Source organism: Phallusia mammillata, chromosome 6 (assembly GCF_965637545.1).
Source record: "Phallusia mammillata chromosome 6, kaPhaMamm4.hap1.1, whole genome shotgun sequence".
Classification (NCBI taxonomy): Eukaryota; Metazoa; Chordata; class Ascidiacea; order Phlebobranchia; family Ascidiidae; genus Phallusia; species Phallusia mammillata.
In genome coordinates, this window is record NC_137257.1 from 2,229,888 (window position 1) to 2,245,879 (window position 15,992).

General features: G+C 37.3%; 3 protein-coding genes and 1 long non-coding RNA gene across 4 annotated transcripts; 1 reads left to right on the forward strand and 3 right to left on the reverse strand.

The window, feature by feature from the left end:
• Nucleotides 1-104: 104 nt before the first annotated feature.
• LOC145233196 (interphotoreceptor matrix proteoglycan 2-like) lies at nucleotides 105-3,954 on the reverse strand. The gene is made up of 11 exons (XM_080097874.1): nucleotides 3,887-3,954; nucleotides 3,484-3,604; nucleotides 3,311-3,425; nucleotides 2,823-3,039; nucleotides 2,324-2,426; nucleotides 2,154-2,258; nucleotides 1,860-2,060; nucleotides 1,375-1,436; nucleotides 1,246-1,304; nucleotides 704-814; nucleotides 105-170 (listed from the first exon to the last, which is right to left on the reverse strand). Exons 3-11 carry the CDS (start codon nucleotides 3,413-3,415, stop codon nucleotides 138-140), a joined length of 996 nt encoding a protein of 331 aa, XP_079954000.1. The 5' UTR covers nucleotides 3,416-3,425; nucleotides 3,484-3,604; nucleotides 3,887-3,954; the 3' UTR covers nucleotides 105-137.
• Nucleotides 3,955-9,599: 5,645 nt separating this feature from the next.
• Nucleotides 9,600-10,362, reverse strand: LOC145233791 (uncharacterized). The gene is made up of 2 exons (XR_013861178.1): nucleotides 10,135-10,362; nucleotides 9,600-9,952 (listed from the first exon to the last, which is right to left on the reverse strand). It is a non-coding gene; the product is annotated as an uncharacterized LOC145233791 (long non-coding RNA).
• A 39-nt stretch (nucleotides 10,363-10,401) lies between these two features.
• Nucleotides 10,402-11,698, reverse strand: LOC145232676 (uncharacterized). Its single transcript, XM_080097339.1, has 4 exons — nucleotides 11,518-11,698; nucleotides 11,046-11,209; nucleotides 10,491-10,730; nucleotides 10,402-10,413 (listed from the first exon to the last, which is right to left on the reverse strand). The coding sequence occupies exons 1-4, from the start codon at nucleotides 11,696-11,698 to the stop codon at nucleotides 10,402-10,404; spliced, it is 597 nt and encodes a 198-aa protein (XP_079953465.1).
• A 2,204-nt stretch (nucleotides 11,699-13,902) lies between these two features.
• LOC145232537 (uncharacterized) lies at nucleotides 13,903-15,960 on the forward strand. Its single transcript, XM_080097170.1, has 4 exons — nucleotides 13,903-14,666; nucleotides 15,054-15,197; nucleotides 15,369-15,475; nucleotides 15,901-15,960. The coding sequence occupies exons 1-3, from the start codon at nucleotides 14,415-14,417 to the stop codon at nucleotides 15,432-15,434; spliced, it is 462 nt and encodes a 153-aa protein (XP_079953296.1). The 5' UTR covers nucleotides 13,903-14,414; the 3' UTR covers nucleotides 15,435-15,475; nucleotides 15,901-15,960.
• Nucleotides 15,961-15,992: the final 32 nt, after the last annotated feature.

Here is a 15,992-nt window from a genome sequence, read left to right on the forward strand (position 1 = left end):
CCATATACAGATACAAAAAACCTTGAACGGGATTCGTCCCCTGGAGCGTCGTGGGTTCGAATCCCGCGAAAAAAACTGTGGGAATTATACAGAGGTAGGCAAGTTGAAAGAAGTGTGATGTTTAAATCTGGGCTCATCTATTCACTTCCAGGGTATTCAACCACGTAGCTCTTAAAAGAAAGGGAGAGAATTAGTTTGTACTAAACAGTAAAGTTAATAACACTAGCTCAGCATTTGTATCACACCTAAGTATAATTTATACAGTAGTCAAAACGTTTGTCTATGTCAGAATTGCCAATTCGTGGGGCCACACAAATCAAGGATCAGAAGGGTCACTGAGGCATCGACAGAGCGTGGGTGTATACAAAACATTTAGGCTCAAATATTTTCATACATCCATATAGATTTGCATGGGGCAAGATGAACATAAATTCATAACTAGAGTCAGCCCTAAAGCATTCATGCAGCCGAGTGATCACGGCATACTCACATATAAATCACAGAACGCCAGGCTTATTAAAGGCGTTGTACCCAATCAAGCCGGACCCAAGCATTCCCATATGACAAGGCGCAAAAAATTGGCATAACGCTTTCAATGGGCCTGGTGTACTGTGATTGATCTGGAGTACTACACGGTTCTGATTGGGGCAGTGCTGGGAAAGCTAAGAAAGCCCCTGGATATTTTTTTAAACTTTTTGCTCACCGGTCTTGGCACTCCGGGACACGAAGTTGACCGCTGAAGGTTGGGTGTTGTCCCTGAAACGTTTGCATCATAGCCTGGTTCGTGGCTAGGTAACGTTATCCGCTGGTCGAACTTAAACAGAAAGGGTAAAAGTTTGAGAGTGTTGGGATTACAGACAATTTAGGTATACCCAGTGGTGGGATTCAAATTTTTTGTCACCCGGTTCTATCACAAAAGTCATATTTTTCAGCCGGACAGTAACCAGTAATGCTAACCGGTTCGCTGATCTCATAAAATTTCGTGAGACGGTTCTATAGAACCGATGCGAACTGGCTAAATTCCACACCACTGGGTTTACAGCCTAATCCATTAATCGTTTAGATAATCGCACATTCCGGTTATTCGCATAACCAATTTGCCAAACTTGTTTATGCAATTACCCGGATCATGCGATATCTGAAAGATTTTTTAACAAATAGCCATAGCTAGGATAATTACCTCTATGCAAATAACTGGGTTACGCTTTTAACCAGATCCGTCTGCATGTCAAATAAACGACTTACCGGGCTAAAATGGACGTTGGGTTTTCGCATCTGCATTTCTTGCTCAGAAAACCCGTTTGCTGCAACAAATACAAATTTCTCGTTGCAGTCTACTGTTAGAATTTAAACCTTTTTTTTATTGTGAACTACCTTGATAAGAAGTGTTGAATTGCCACTGCTGAGATGGTGACCTCGAACAAAGACGCTTCATTCTAAAGAACAAAACAATTTAAAACGACGACATAGTAAACCAAGTCTTTCGTTTGTACAGTAAATTTTACACTAGAAACTGTGTTTTTAAGTCAGCATTGTTGAATTGCTAATAATACTAGCCAAAAACCAACCCTAGTAGCCCTAACCGTAAGCATTTTTGTTTTTTATTATTATTATTATTATTTTTTTTTTTCACGGGGTTCGAACCCAGGACACTCCCGGGGACGAATCCCGATTAAGGTTTTTTTTTTATGTCTGTATGTGGGTCAGGCGCGCCAGACCATTCGGCCAAGTTCCTGCCCACCGTAAGCATTTTTAGAGATATACTGTTTGTTAGTCCACTTTGCGCCACCTATCGAAAATTAGCTGGATGGCCGGCTGACGTGAGTTACGATGTTAGCAGATTTTCCTTGAAAACTTACTCGTCATCTTTTCTTCGCTTTTCGATCGCTCGCCATTTCTTCCGACCACGGTTGATGACACAGCAATAACATATGACTGCTGACAACAATATGGTGCCGAGGCAAAGTAACACGGCCGCTGCGCTGAGTACTACCATGTCATGGTTATCCACATATTCACACTGAGGGTTCATTAGAGTCCACTTGTAGGCTGTTGGACATCTGAAGATGACATTGCTGTGTTAGATTTCGACGGCTAATGTGTTGTTACCGGCTAAGACCAAACTAAGGTAGTTAAAACAAATCATGTGTCACCTGCATGTTGGCTCCTTTCCTGGAAGCAGTGTACAAATGCCTCCATTCTTACAAAAGTCCTTGCGAACCTCACAGATAGACATGCACTGGTTTGGACGAACTTTCCTGCAAAAAATCACAGCAAAATTTGTAACTGTGAGGAGAAAACGAACATTTGACATTGTACTCACACGTATCCGATCCTACACACACATTTGGTCTCACCCACTTGGTGTGAAACGCAGTCAGAATTGGCAGGACATGTCGTGAAGTGGCAACGATCTGATTGGGAGGCTGAATATGCGATTTCAATCAACAGTATAAAATAGATTGTGTAGTAATAGTTGAATAATTGCCCTTTACTGAAGCATTACTCATAAGTAGCTAAAATGGTTTTTGTTACAAATCTTCCAACAATCGCTATTTTTGTTATGTCTGCTAGAATTAAAAAACGCCGTTTATAATAAAGGTTTATTTTCCTTATATCTGTCAGTGCCACATAAGGTTTAGCCTACTTATATTTTATTTTTTCCCCCTTACCACAGGCAGGTTTGTTTATAGATTTTGGGGCAACATTCAGTTCAGGGCGCTCAACATGTACAAGTTATCACCAAGGTTAAATGTGTATTCTTTTGCATCATGTTATGGCACTTTTGTTTCAAAGTATTAATACCGATGTTGTGTACTTACCAGCGATGACCTGAGTTTGATTGACATCAATAAGCAGTTTGTAGTGTTTAAAATATTCGCTTGAATCTGCAAAGACTCGATCCACAAGATCCAATGTATTATTTGTGACCACTGAGTCAAACACGAGTTCTTGGTTCACTAAAACGCTTCCCTTTGTAAACCCGATTGTTCGACTTAAAATGAATCCAGGTTGATGAATAAACAGGCCATCTGTGATCTAATAATGTTGCTGCACGTGAGTTTTTGGTGCAGCTTTTTCAAACAGGTAGTTTTATCATTTTTTGTGTTGTCACTTTTCATATAATATGCATACATTGACACTCGATGGTCTACCTATACTGAATCTATTTTAGGTTCAGCAACAAGCTATACTCTAAGATTTTAAGAGCCTAGATTAACATCTAAGTTTAACGACTATCAAATAGCTCAGTTGTTAGAGTACCAGTACAGGCAGGCTCCTGCCGTGTGTTCGAATCCTATACACAAACCTCAGTGACATTTTTGTCCAACTCCAAATACAGTTTGCTGGTGGGTTCAGATAAATCCTTCACAAACTCTAAGTTTCTTACACGAAGCTGAACATAGACGGACATATCTATAACACTGTGTACAAAATGTGTATTAAAACGGGTTAAATTACAAGTGTATACAAACAAAGAACCTTCTGTTTTCGTTTGTGTTATCCAAATCATGTCCACTACCTTCGGGGAGTGTTTCAAATCCTGAAGAGCCAAACGTTTCAAACACGTTTCCCTTCTCTGTTGCATCTGACTCATTTATCTCTGCCAACAAGATTTAAATTAATGAAAGACATTAAGTCATTCGCTCAAGCAATTTGTGTCGTTTCGTGGCTTGGAGAATAAACGTCCGGGTATTAAACGACAAAGGGTCTTTTCAGTCCAATTTAAAAAGCCAAATACAACACTTCAGATTTTATGCATATTATAAAACTTTCTCGTTAATAATCAATTTGCTCTAAGTGTCTTAAAACGGTATGTAGTCTGAATCCAATAAAACAGCGAAAGTTTTTTGATAACAATTAAAACCTTTTTATTTCTTTTTACCTTTTTCTTTGCTTTGAGTTGATACTTGTGTTTCCTGCGAGTAAAATAGGTTTGTGTAAGCAGTATTTCATTGAATTGGTTTGAGGAAATACCTGTAAAGCGAGCCTGAGCTTCATTGCGACATCTTGTGGCACAAGTTTAATAAAATTAATGTCCACTTGGGGTCGCATTGCGGATCCTCCAAATTCGCTTTCGTTTTTCAAGGCAGTATTTCTAATGATCGCGTTTTTCACGTTTTCGAAAACCTTTGCATTATGTGGTGTTAGAATGTTAAAACAATTCTAGATTAAAAAATGTGTTTTACCTTTCCCTCTTCTTCGGACGTAGAGTACAACAGGTCAAACAGCGCAATTACGCTCCCTTCCCTAAAATAGGAATAGCAACTTTGTTTTATTTTGGATTTTATACGTGATAGCAAACCTTACAAATGTATTTGACAAATGTAACAAAAGCCTACACTGGTCAAGCAAATACGAAAGTTTCCACTGAATTACGTTATAAAGTAATCAAAACAAATTTAAAAGTAGCTATGACTACTTATTTACATCAGCAAAACGCACCTGAAACCAAGTATACGAATCGATAAGAATCCATGTTCTTCGGAAAGCAGATCGTTTAACTGAAAGTTAATGAACAAAAATATTAAACTGTTGGTTTGCCTTTGCTGGTGAGCTATGCGGTATGTATAAACTACCTCTATTGAGAGGCAAATTGGCTAACCAAGCTAAGTTTCGGTTTGTGCCCTTACGTTTAAAGAGTACATTCCCCAAATTGGTAATGCAGGCTTAATTTTGAAGTTACAAGAAAAAAACAAGCAATGCTATATAATATGCGGATACAATTATAAGTAAGCTGCAGACAGTGCACACTGTTTCGACATAAGGTCTCATCAGTGCAGCTGGTGGCAAGACATTGGTTGTTTTCAGTACTAGGGCATTAATGGGGCCCTATAAATCGAAACAGTGTGTCCTATCTGCAGAAACAAACAAAAGAGGGCAAAGATTTTGCAGGCGGCATGTTTGTGCAACTGGTCACCTACAACAGGCCTGCCAAACTCGCGGCCCGCGGGCCGCATGCGGCCCACGAAGCCCTACAATGCGGCCCAAGAACAGTCAACAACAATTGTAGTATTTTGTCAGATGTTTGTCTAATTATACTAAATTTTTCTTACTTTTCAAAGTGTAAGCTAATATTTAAACAGACATTCATCGAAATTTAAAAGTCATATGTTATGAATAGAAACGATAGTAATTGAACCGTTCCTCAAAGTTTCAGTCAAGGGTGTGCAACCCGCGGCCGTACGGCCACATTAAAATATATGTACTGGCGACCGTGATGTAATTAAAACACCTTTGCCAAAACTTTTGATTTTCAAACTGCCCTAAACAGATTTTGTGTTACTGAAAAGAGTATTACCAGCCTAGCAGCCATATGCGACAGACTTTTTGTAGGCCTATTGTGTGTGCACAAAGCGAAAAAACAGGTACGAAAAGCGTCACAATATAGATTATGACGTAATAAACAGTTAAAACTGATCTTCAGATTGTGCAGCTCAATCTGTACATCAAGTTGGAAATTAATCTGGGCTTATGGGGCGTCAATAGATGGTATATATATGATATAAATCTTTTTCTTTACATCTGTAGGCTAATTTTAAAACAAAAACCAGCAGATAATTGGCGGCTGTTGATGAAATAAGGATCTGCAATGCGGTCGCCGCAGCGAAAAGGTTGTTTAACTGTATAAAACTAGATTAAAAATCACATGCGGCCCTCGGCATAATTTCCAAACTGCAATGTGGCCCCGAACGCATATTTCCAAAATGTTTCCGAATTCGAACCACAGGGCTTTTTAAGCCAATCACAAAGGCGGGTTTTCCCGGGTCATGTGACTTTTTAACCAATCAGCCTAGTCGACTCATTGAACCAATCTCACAACAGCTTGCGTAGTAACCAGTCAATCTGCCTCGAGTTACAATATTTGAAAGTTAAGGTTGTGCTTGGTTTTATAATTGTATTACTAAAATATAAGCATTTTAAAAGGCATTTTTAATAATTAATTATAAGCTTTCTTGTAAATAATCATCTGATATTGTTAAGTGGATTCCCTGCAGCAAATGGTGGAACTTGGAGAAAAATTAGTAACAAAAGGAAATGAAGAAATGGTTTTTAGATTGACCTTACAATCAGCAAATAATGGGACGAGTGGCTTGAGTCTTTTTGTGTAGTTTCTATTTCTAGCTGGAATGTATACAAAACATTTCTAAACCCTAAAATATTTTGGGGAAACCTTTGAAGTTTTGCCAACATGAAGCTGGTGTATCAAATTCAACACTTTGTGTCCTGTGTCTATGGATGTTAAGATCAAACTTTACACCAAGTCAACTAAACATCACATAAGTTGGTTTCTACTCATCCATGTATAGTAAGTGTGGCAGTTAACCACAATCACTTGCTTAAAGCTGCCAGAAACCTTGGTTAGCTAAAGATCAGTGAATCTACAAGAAAGATTTTCTTCATGTATTTTTGGCAATGATTGTCAGTGTCTCAAGCATTACAAACCCATGAGACCAAGTTGCTTGTTACAGATGGAATAAGTGCAGTCACTAACAACTAATCCAAAGCCCTGCTCTGTGTACTATCTCTGGGATCAGTGGCGTAAATGTAACTTTGGGGCATAAAGTGGTATAAATTTGTTTTGTGCTATACAGAAGTATGCTGAAGAATCTGAGGCTAAGATCCGCTTTGTTATGTTTGTGCCATTGTAACGCTGATCATGGAAAGAATCCACAAAATGATGTTACAATCTTCTGAGATAGTGTTTGTGGCTTCTACAACCAATCTGGTTCAGACTAATGCCTCACTTACAGTCCTGTTATGTGGTATTCCAATTGGGGATGTATCAGGGATCAGCACCTCAGAAGCAAATGTATGCAGGCGTTGCATTGGGTCAGGAGCAGGCACCATCTGTGGAATTCTTTAGTGATTTGGCCACTACACATCAACATAAGATCATGGTGGCTGTTCAAATGCCATGGAAATCAATCCAACCACTTCATTGTCTGATAGCATTGCTGGACCATCACATAAACCAGTGACTGAATGTCCAGACTACACTGCAGAGAACTTTTCTTAAATTTAATAGTGTTCTGAGTTTATAAAGACCAAGCACTCTAGTGACTTTAATTAAAAGGAAACTAAAAAAGCATTAGAAAGGTTTAAGAACTCTATCTCTTCTGCTCATTTCGTTGCACAAATAAGATCAGCACTTCATTCATTTGGAAGAAACTCAATTGGCAGCCGCAATGCTGGAGCAAAATACATTGGGTTTTTTTGGTACTGACATTAAAATTATATATTTTCTTGGTATAGGAGGTACAAAAATTCATTTCCTTATGTGTTTTACTTTTTTTCCTGCAGCTTTTCCGTGCATTTTTGTATAAATTGTTAAAGGGTCTTGGATAAAATTGTTACTGCTGGTAGATATCATATTGCTTACTATTATTACCTAATTGGTTTGTAGATTGGGGCAATTGGCTTTTGATTAATTTATTGGATTGTAGGTTGGGCTATTTGCTATTCCAGAACCTGCATGGATGCATAATCATATTTGCTGTTTAACAATTAGAATTTACTTTTCCATGCTCCAAAGTGATTATACCTATAGCTTAGTGTGCCTTTAGCCACCAGAGCTTAGGCCTGTATGACTGGAACCAAGGAAGAGCAGTTGCGCTGCCAAAACAAATAAAACCTTGAGAAGGGATGGACTAAAGGAAAGGGCAGGGCAGATCGGAGACATCAAGCACTCCAAGTTAAAAGGCATTTGCTTGACATTTAGCTATAACTAAAGTTATTGTACTAGTAAACATATTGACTATCATGGAGAATGTGATACCAATAGATTATCATTGGATCTACTTTATAGAACTGTGTTGACTGATTACACTGGCCAACACAATTTTTGGTGTCTTTAATGTTAAAACTGATATTGACTAATTTTGGGGTGCTGATTTCAAAAATCATTACGGTTTTCTTCAATCAGATCAACTTTTTAAGTTATTTACAAAATCAAAATTTATGACCATATTGATTCAATGACATTAAAATCATGCTTTTATGTGTTTGTTAAAGCTTTGTTACATTATACACATCAATTTCCTACAGTGCAGTCAGTTTCATAGCATGAATATGTGTTCTATGCTAATGCTCTGCCTAAAAATGGTTGGTGCAGGCTAGTGGTAACTTTAAACTATACGTGTTTTATGGAGTGATTTTCAGACTCGTAAAGCAAGGTGGTAAAACTAAAATTAATAGTGGCTAGGTCATCTATAAGGTGTTGCATGAATTAACAAGATGTTTTATGCTACCTTACTGGTGAATATCCATACAACACAACTTAAAAAAAAAACAAAAAAAAAACGATTTGTATCAAATGTGCATATCTTGCACACTTCGATGTGACTTTAGGGGTTTAGGGCAAGCAATGGGCTCCACTTACCTAATGTTGACTGGAATATTGCAGTAATGAACAAAAACAGTAGAAAGGGACTGAAATTATTAGAAAAGAGTACATAACTAAGTTATTAAGCGATCTGAAAAATTCGGTACGAAAATAAGTATAAAGCTACACTTCCCTTAAAACGTAAGGGATATAAATGATGAGAATTAAGCTGAAAGGTTCCAACAGGATATCAGTAAAACGAGACGTGTCTAAATAATGTGGTCCTGGCTAACTGCTGTTGGTCAATTAAACGGGACGATATTGCTGCCAGTCATTTCTGAAAGTTACAGAAGTAAATGTGTAGGCCTATACCCGATATACCTAAAAACTTACAAATTTGAAACATTTTTTTGTTTTAAATGTTGAATTTTGTTGGTTAGGAGTGTCCACCTGTTACATTTAAAATTAAATTCAAAATTTTGTTCTTGCAATTAAACGTTAATTCCAAATAAAATCCTCAAAACCAGTTTCACTATAGCGTATACATATAGATTGTTTTTCAAACGTGGATGTACCATAACAGGAAAACTAGACGTGATACAGATAAACCGATTGCATTTTTGAAATTAGGGCACTGGAAATAGTCAAAATCAAGTAAAAAATTATAGACACCAGTAAAAAAATATTTTTTTGTTGCCCAGTGTTATTTTTAACTGTGGTTACTGCATGTATAATAAACAAACTTTTGGAGGACTGTTGGAATGAGTGATATAATTTAGGTGCAACTGCTTTGTTCCATATAAAGAGTTGCAAATAAATAAACTGATGTAAACCATGAAGAAAAATAATTAGCCTGTGTAGCAAGGTCAAGACAAACTAATTTAACTTGCTGACAAATAAGACTGGTCATATAGAGTGCTGTCAATAGCCAAGCTTGCCCTAATTTAGAGCATTGTAAGTAAAAAGGTGTTTTGTTTCATACATGAGATTGCAAATAAAATAAAAAACTGGTGTAAACAAGAAAAGATAAAATAACTGAGAAAAAGCTGCTCACATGAGGTGAGATAAGAAAATAAAATTCTGACACTGCTGCATAGGTGTTTTTAGGTGGTAGCTATTCATTACAACATTTTTTGGGACTATTATCATTTCAATGTCACAAGAAAAACAATAAATATGCTAGCACAAGTAAATCTTCTCATAATTTACTTTATACTGTAGTAGTTTTTTTAAATCCTGCTTTGGCTCTCAAGCACACTACTTCAATTTGCTATTCAAGATCACTTCTGTTTTATTGTAAACTTACGACAAAATTCCAGCATGCACAATAAAAATAACATATACATTGATGGCACAGAACAACATTCATAACTGAAAATACTGGGAGTTGTTTGGAACAACTATGCAAATGGTGTGCCTAGTGTACACTTATGTCAGAACTGCACTGTGTACAATAATAAACCATTCATCTCTGTAGGTTAGGAACAGTTTGTTGATCCCAAGGTATGACATGCATAATGTGTTAAATTGTGTTGATCATAGGTGCTTGCACTAGAGACAATGAGGCATAATACACTGTTTTTATGCCATGCAAACTTGACTGCATGAAGGGGATGCGTTGCTATCCTAAACAAACACATACCATTAATAACAGAAAATATTTTGCTCAAAAGCTATTTCAGACTTAATAAAAAGTATGAGTGTATAGTTTACCATTTATGAAGCATATATTGCACAAAAGTGATTTTACACTCAATAAAAATTATGTGTGTATAATTTACTGCTATACATAACCTAATAAACATTACCTTCAGTTCAAACATCCAAAATGCATGAGTCTTCACCATGTTCTGACTTGTAAAAACGTTTTTTTGAATCAAAACTGACATAAAACTTGCAACGTCGACAATACTGAAGTCAAAATAACCGCTTAGCAACCTAAACGTGACGTAACGGCAACCCGCAGATTTGCGCTGCTGTGATTGGCTTAAAAAGCCCTGTGGTTCGAATTCGGAAACATTTTGGAAATATGCGCCCCGAACCCCACCTACAAGGCATCTGCAGATATAAGGGACTTAAGCATCTATCTAAAATCCACAGGCTTTTTCATTTATTCATTGTTGTCAATATTAACAACTCATAAAAAATGCTGCAAATAACTTACCAAATTTATTGATTGCATGGAAAGCGTGATAAACCTCTCACTGCCCGGGTTCCTTAGTTCTTCAGTGAAATTAAGTTTAAGAAGCCTGACAGCAATTGATATTGTGACGTTTCGAGTTAAGCGCTCCTCATTGGTCGGTTTAAACGACGACGACCAATCAGAAGACGATTCCTTGACAATATTCTCATCTTTCCCCACTTTGGTGGTGAAAATCAAATTTTGATCACTGATATCGTTTTCCTGTAAAGTAAAAGTCTTTGTTAATCGGACACAAACAACCACCCCTGCATCTAATAAAAATGTAGAATAGTGTGTATTTCTTTTGTGGGGCACAGAAGTGAAAGCGTTTAATTCTTTTTTTCCTTTGTTTATCGTGCACTGTACTACGCGCATTCAGTGTTATTTACCCTGATGAAGACGACCTGTATAGGACATCGAAACGTCGGTGCAAAAATACATTTGCCATAAGAGCTCTATAAACTTGACATTATGACTGGCAGCAATAGCTTGTATGTTCTGCACAACCTGATTGTGTAGCAAATTTAAGTAACTTACTTGTTCAAGTTTTTGTTTAAACTCCGATCTGTTTGTGAACCAATTCGCCAAAGCTGTGAGGTTATCCAGGTTGTAACAAGCATCAAGCAAATGCGCCTGATCCATTCGCTCCCCAGGTCCAGCGAAAAAAACATCAAATCCGATGGACACGATCGATTCGCAGCCTAAAAGAAATAAAAAACACAAATGTTTGCATGCAACAAGTCAAGTTAAATTTTATGTGCATTGTCACTTTACCACTTTATCAATGTTAAACAGTTACATAAAACAACAAGTACACCGAAAATAAACGTAGGTTATTGGGCCAAGTTTTCTGTTATTTGAATAATGCTTGCGTTCTGTTTTCTGGGTATGTTCTTCTGTATAGGATCGCAACCGACCGCACGAACCCGGCGGGGTACAGCCGGTTGCATAAAACGGTGGTTGAACCCACAGGTTCTATTACAAAATAATAAAACTCGTTTAGTTTTACTTCTCTTTTTGAAAAGATCTACGTAGCTTTCCACAGAGGTAGGTTCATATGTCCGTGCCGCTAGTGACTCCTTACTTGTACTATTTTCTGAAAAAATGCATAGAACTCGCAAGTCGGTCAGGGTATTTCGGACCAGATTCAGGTTAAAATTAAAATAAAAATGACCCAATTTAAGCCTCATACGACCTTATTAATTCACACTAGGCTTTATTTGTGATGCAATTTTGTTTGAATTATGAAGCAAGCATTTTACCTCTATTTGGGCCGTTATATTCGTAATTAAACTTATGAACAGATCCGTGTATAGTGTTTTATTAAAGTTTGTGTTTTTAGAACTCGTATATATAATCCGTTTTTTTTTTACCTTCGCTTGTTTCTCTTCTTAACCTCCAAATATCGTCTGCCTTTGTTTTGACCTTTATTTCTGAAAAACAACGAGGTTGTTTAAACCTCTTTGTTGAATAGATGTAAAACAGTGGCCTTACTGTTAATACGCGACTGAACGCTCAAGACAAACACAATAACTGCTGCAGCCAAGAGGATTTTCAAGATGATTCTCGTGGTTAAAAACCTTCTCATAATGTATCTTTGAGCCTTTGAAACACAATTCTTATCCTAGAAACAACATTGGGCTATTTAGTATGCACTCCAGGGAAATGTAACAAATATAATGAGAGTTCTGTGTTACTGTCTGTGACGTCACTTCACACACCTGGCAAATCACCTTTTTTTCCTTTTTTTTCAAGTGCTTTATATACCGTGTTCTACAGCTAGATCAGTGGTTCCCAGCCTTCCGTGAACCATGGCCCCCTTAAAGTAACTTTTTGGCCTCGTGGCCCCCTTGAAATGTAGATAGCAATCTCGCGTTGGAATGCGGTATTAATTGTGGCCTTAAATAGGTCTAATAGAGTAAATGAGCGTGATAAACCTCACTATAAACAAATAGTCTGTGAAATAGTCGATTAAATTCGGGAATAAAGTTAAAGTGAAAACGACTTTTAGTGGGTGTTCCTTGTAAATCTACGCCCATAGCTCGTGGCCCCCCTGGGGGGGCATGGGCCCTGGTTGGGAACCACTGAGCTAGATTGACACCTGTAATGACGATGACAACAGCGATTGTTGAAACGTCTGTATGATGTATTGTTTATACACAAGTTCTGGCAGTTATGTTTTTGATTAAATATGAGAGATAAAATTGAACAATCGTCTACATAGCGTCTTACTAGTCAAAGTTAAAATAAATCTTTGATCAAGCAACTAAATATATCATGTTTTGTTTTGGAAGATAATAGCTTGACTTTCTACATTCTATTCCACTGTTTTATAACTAAATTTACACCCTTTAAAAACAAAAAATGCTAAACCATAAAATGAAGCTAACAGTATATATAGGGTATCAAATCTCATGTACCACTAAATACGTATTTTGTTAAATTAAAACATCTGCGCTACGATGTATAGCATATACACAACTCATATATGCCAGTTATGTAATTGATTATCATAGTCTATTTTGAAAAAAACAACAAAAACAATTAAAACAGACACATACATACGTATAACACTGCAAGAAACGCAACCCTCTGACGTCCTAAACCTAAACTTGCAAAATACCTAAGGTGAAACATTATAGTTTGTTTTGCAGTGGAACCCATTTAGCCTAATTAGCTTTCAATCCCTTCCTAAGCCGTTACCCGCCTCACAATACTGAAACGGTGGCATTTAAATAACAAGTATTGATTGCGTTCAAGTATGAAGTGAGTGGCCCTTCATTAAAGTAATGAATAGAAAGGAATGCCACTTGTGTTTTGATCAATTATTTTTCTACTAACCCTTACAAACAGTTTCTTTTAGTGTCAAATACTTCCCATATATATGAGTATATGTCGTGATCACTGGTCTGTATGAACGCTTCAGGGCTGATCCCAGTTATGAATTTATGTTCATCTTAATAGGACAAATTGGGGACAAAATATTGATGCATAGTTTTAATACGGACACCTAAATGACGGCTATTGGTCAACAATTGATGCCAATTAACGTTTCTTTGTGCTCTCTTCTATGTGTCCAAACTTTTTTCAATGATAATCATTTTTTATCAGGTGAAGATGCCGCGGGCCACCGCTTTTTTCTCGCGTCAACACCATGTAACTTCCTTTTTACCGGTAAATAAAGTTTCATGGAAGTCGCAAGTCGCCACATCCCAAAAACTTAATCCAAACTTCGGCGGGCAAAACGCAACCAAATGTGAAACAACAGCCGCGGGCCACTTGTAATGCTTTTGCGAGTCGCATTTGGCCCACGGGCCGCACTTTGGACACCCCTGTGTTGAACAAACATTGAAGTATAGGTCACTGCTGCTCTGTAGCCGTTCGCCAGATTCTCAATCGGTGTTTGGTTATACTGCCATTGTGCCCTGTGGTCAGCAAAAACTGCTGGAACTTGAGTGGGTTTATGGATTGAAATAAAACATACATTACTGTCTTGTTAAATACTTTATAGTCAGGATAAATTCCAGTGTGCTAGTATTATGAAGTAATGATGTAATTTGTTTGCTTGACAAACACTTCGCAACCAAGAGTAGAAGTGCAATGTATGCTGATTTGCTGAGTAGTTAGACTGAATTTTGTACCGGTTTACTGCTAGTAGCTAGCTAATGACTGAACATAAGTTGGGCCGTATTGACCAAAACAGCTTAATTTGGAAAGATTTTGGGTTTTGAAACGTTTGGTGGATTGAAAATGAAAAACACAGTTCTCAGTTGAAAGTTAAAATGCAAATTATACAACACAGCATCTTATGCGAAAGTCATAGGGAACAGTTCCTGCAAAACCGCAGTATTGCTTTATTGCTGTGAACAAAATTTATAGCAGTAATTAGACACCATCGGTTGCAAAATGAAAGTTATTGTGGCCGGTTTTCCTAAAACTGGCACCAAAAGCATGGCAACTGCACTTAAAGTACTCGGCTACGATGTGTACGATTATTTGGAACACTTTTGGTATCATGGTAAACAGTGGGAACGGCTGCTTACTGGCAAAGGCAATGTGGACGATTTTAGTGAGATGTACCAGGACGTGGATGTAGTTACTGACACCCCTGTGTACCACTTCTGGGAGGAAATACACCATGTTTTTCCAGATTCCTTGGTAAGAAAAACGTCTTGTTAATAAAAGGCATCCCTCAGAAGTTGAGACTTCTATACGGTTGTAACAAATGTGCTAGACCAGCAGAGCTGTATATTACGCGCCGGTATTTTCGTGTCTGCTAAGATGTGCGTTTTCAATTGATGTTTTATATATTGTGTGATAAAATAAACATCGGAATACAATCGCGCTTCAATCAACCGTCAAGCTTTTATTAGCTTTCTAACGTACTTCAACGTTATATATTGTAACATATTATATATATAGCGCATATACAAGATCGTGGTTAAACGTGCTACAGCTATAGCTTGTAAGTAAAGCATTAAGCGGCCTGAGTGAACGAATATTTGGCATTACTTCATTATTGATATTTTGCCTGTTTTATTGTAGATTATCTTAACTATTAGAGACGAAGAGGCCTGGATTAGAAGTTGGTGCAATCAAATGCAGAAGCTGAAAGACCTTCGATTAGCAAGACTCATTTGGTTCTCTCGCCAAACGGAAGATTGTATCGACAACACTTTGATAGACATTGTAAACAACTTTAACTAAATGCAACATTTCATATCGAAAATGTATCATTGTTTTTATCACAGAAAACTCTAACTAACTTATTTAGATCCTCTATAGGTCTATAACTCTATAATCAACACATATATATATATTTTTAAAAAAACGTTGCAAGACTCAAATTGATATGTTTAGGCATCGCTCTATTCGGCTTTACCATTCCTTAGTTCTGGTCTGCTCCGCAAATCAATGAACTATTGATGAGATCCCGTTACAGGCAGCACAACCTTAATGTTTTGCAGGTAACGATCTTTGGTACTTAACTTTAATCTTTTTGGCTTCTTTCAACACTTATTTTCAAAGCACCTTGTAAAGCAACTTGTGAGATGTTAAAAGCTTCGTTTTTCACTGCAGGACGTAACAAATTATAACATAGCCTACATGCACAGGCAAACAAAATTGCAAGGGTCAAATTTTTACACATACATACATGGTTGGATCACGGTATTAAGTAAATATATACAGTAGAATTGCGATGTCTGAAACCTGAAGCAAGTCTAAGAAGTTAAACATCTATCACGCTTACTATTTTGTCTCTTTGAAAGGCAGAGGTACCCATTCTTGTCCTACGTGCTGGCGCCTAAGCTAATATACTGTTTTAAAATCACCAAAAGTAGATTGGTTTGTGTAGGCCTACAGCATTAATTTAAGCGTAATTTTCCAACAGAACGCCCCTAAAGATAAGCTACTTGTGTACAACGTTGAAGAGGGCTGGGAATCTCTGTGTAAATTTCTGGGCAAGCAAGTTCCTGACAAACC

Excerpts from the sequence above, each read along its gene's own strand:
- LOC145233196 (XM_080097874.1), bottom strand. The coding sequence starts at position 3,415 with ATGTCCGTCTATGTTCAGCTTCGTGTAAGAAACTTAGAGTTTGTGAAG. Across the intron at positions 1,305-1,374 it reads ATTCAACACTTCTTATCAAG|CAAACGGGTTTTCTGAGCAA; the intron begins GTAGTTCACAAT and ends TATTTGTTGCAG. Across the intron at positions 171-703 it reads GTCCCGGAGTGCCAAGACCG|AGCTACGTGGTTGAATACCC; the intron begins GTGAGCAAAAAG and ends CTTTCTTTTAAG.
- LOC145232676 (XM_080097339.1), bottom strand. The coding sequence starts at position 11,698 with ATGAGGCTTAAATTGGGTCATTTTTATTTTAATTTTAACCTGAATCTG. Across the intron at positions 11,210-11,517 it reads AGATCTTTTCAAAAAGAGAA|GCTGCGAATCGATCGTGTCC; the intron begins GTAAAACTAAAC and ends TATTTCTTTTAG. Across the intron at positions 10,731-11,045 it reads TTAAACAAAAACTTGAACAA|GAAAACGATATCAGTGATCA; the intron begins GTAAGTTACTTA and ends TTTACTTTACAG.
- LOC145232537 (XM_080097170.1), top strand. The coding sequence starts at position 14,415 with ATGAAAGTTATTGTGGCCGGTTTTCCTAAAACTGGCACCAAAAGCATG. Across the intron at positions 14,667-15,053 it reads ATGTTTTTCCAGATTCCTTG|ATTATCTTAACTATTAGAGA; the intron begins GTAAGAAAAACG and ends GTTTTATTGTAG. Across the intron at positions 15,198-15,368 it reads ACAACACTTTGATAGACATT|GCATCGCTCTATTCGGCTTT; the intron begins GTAAACAACTTT and ends TGATATGTTTAG.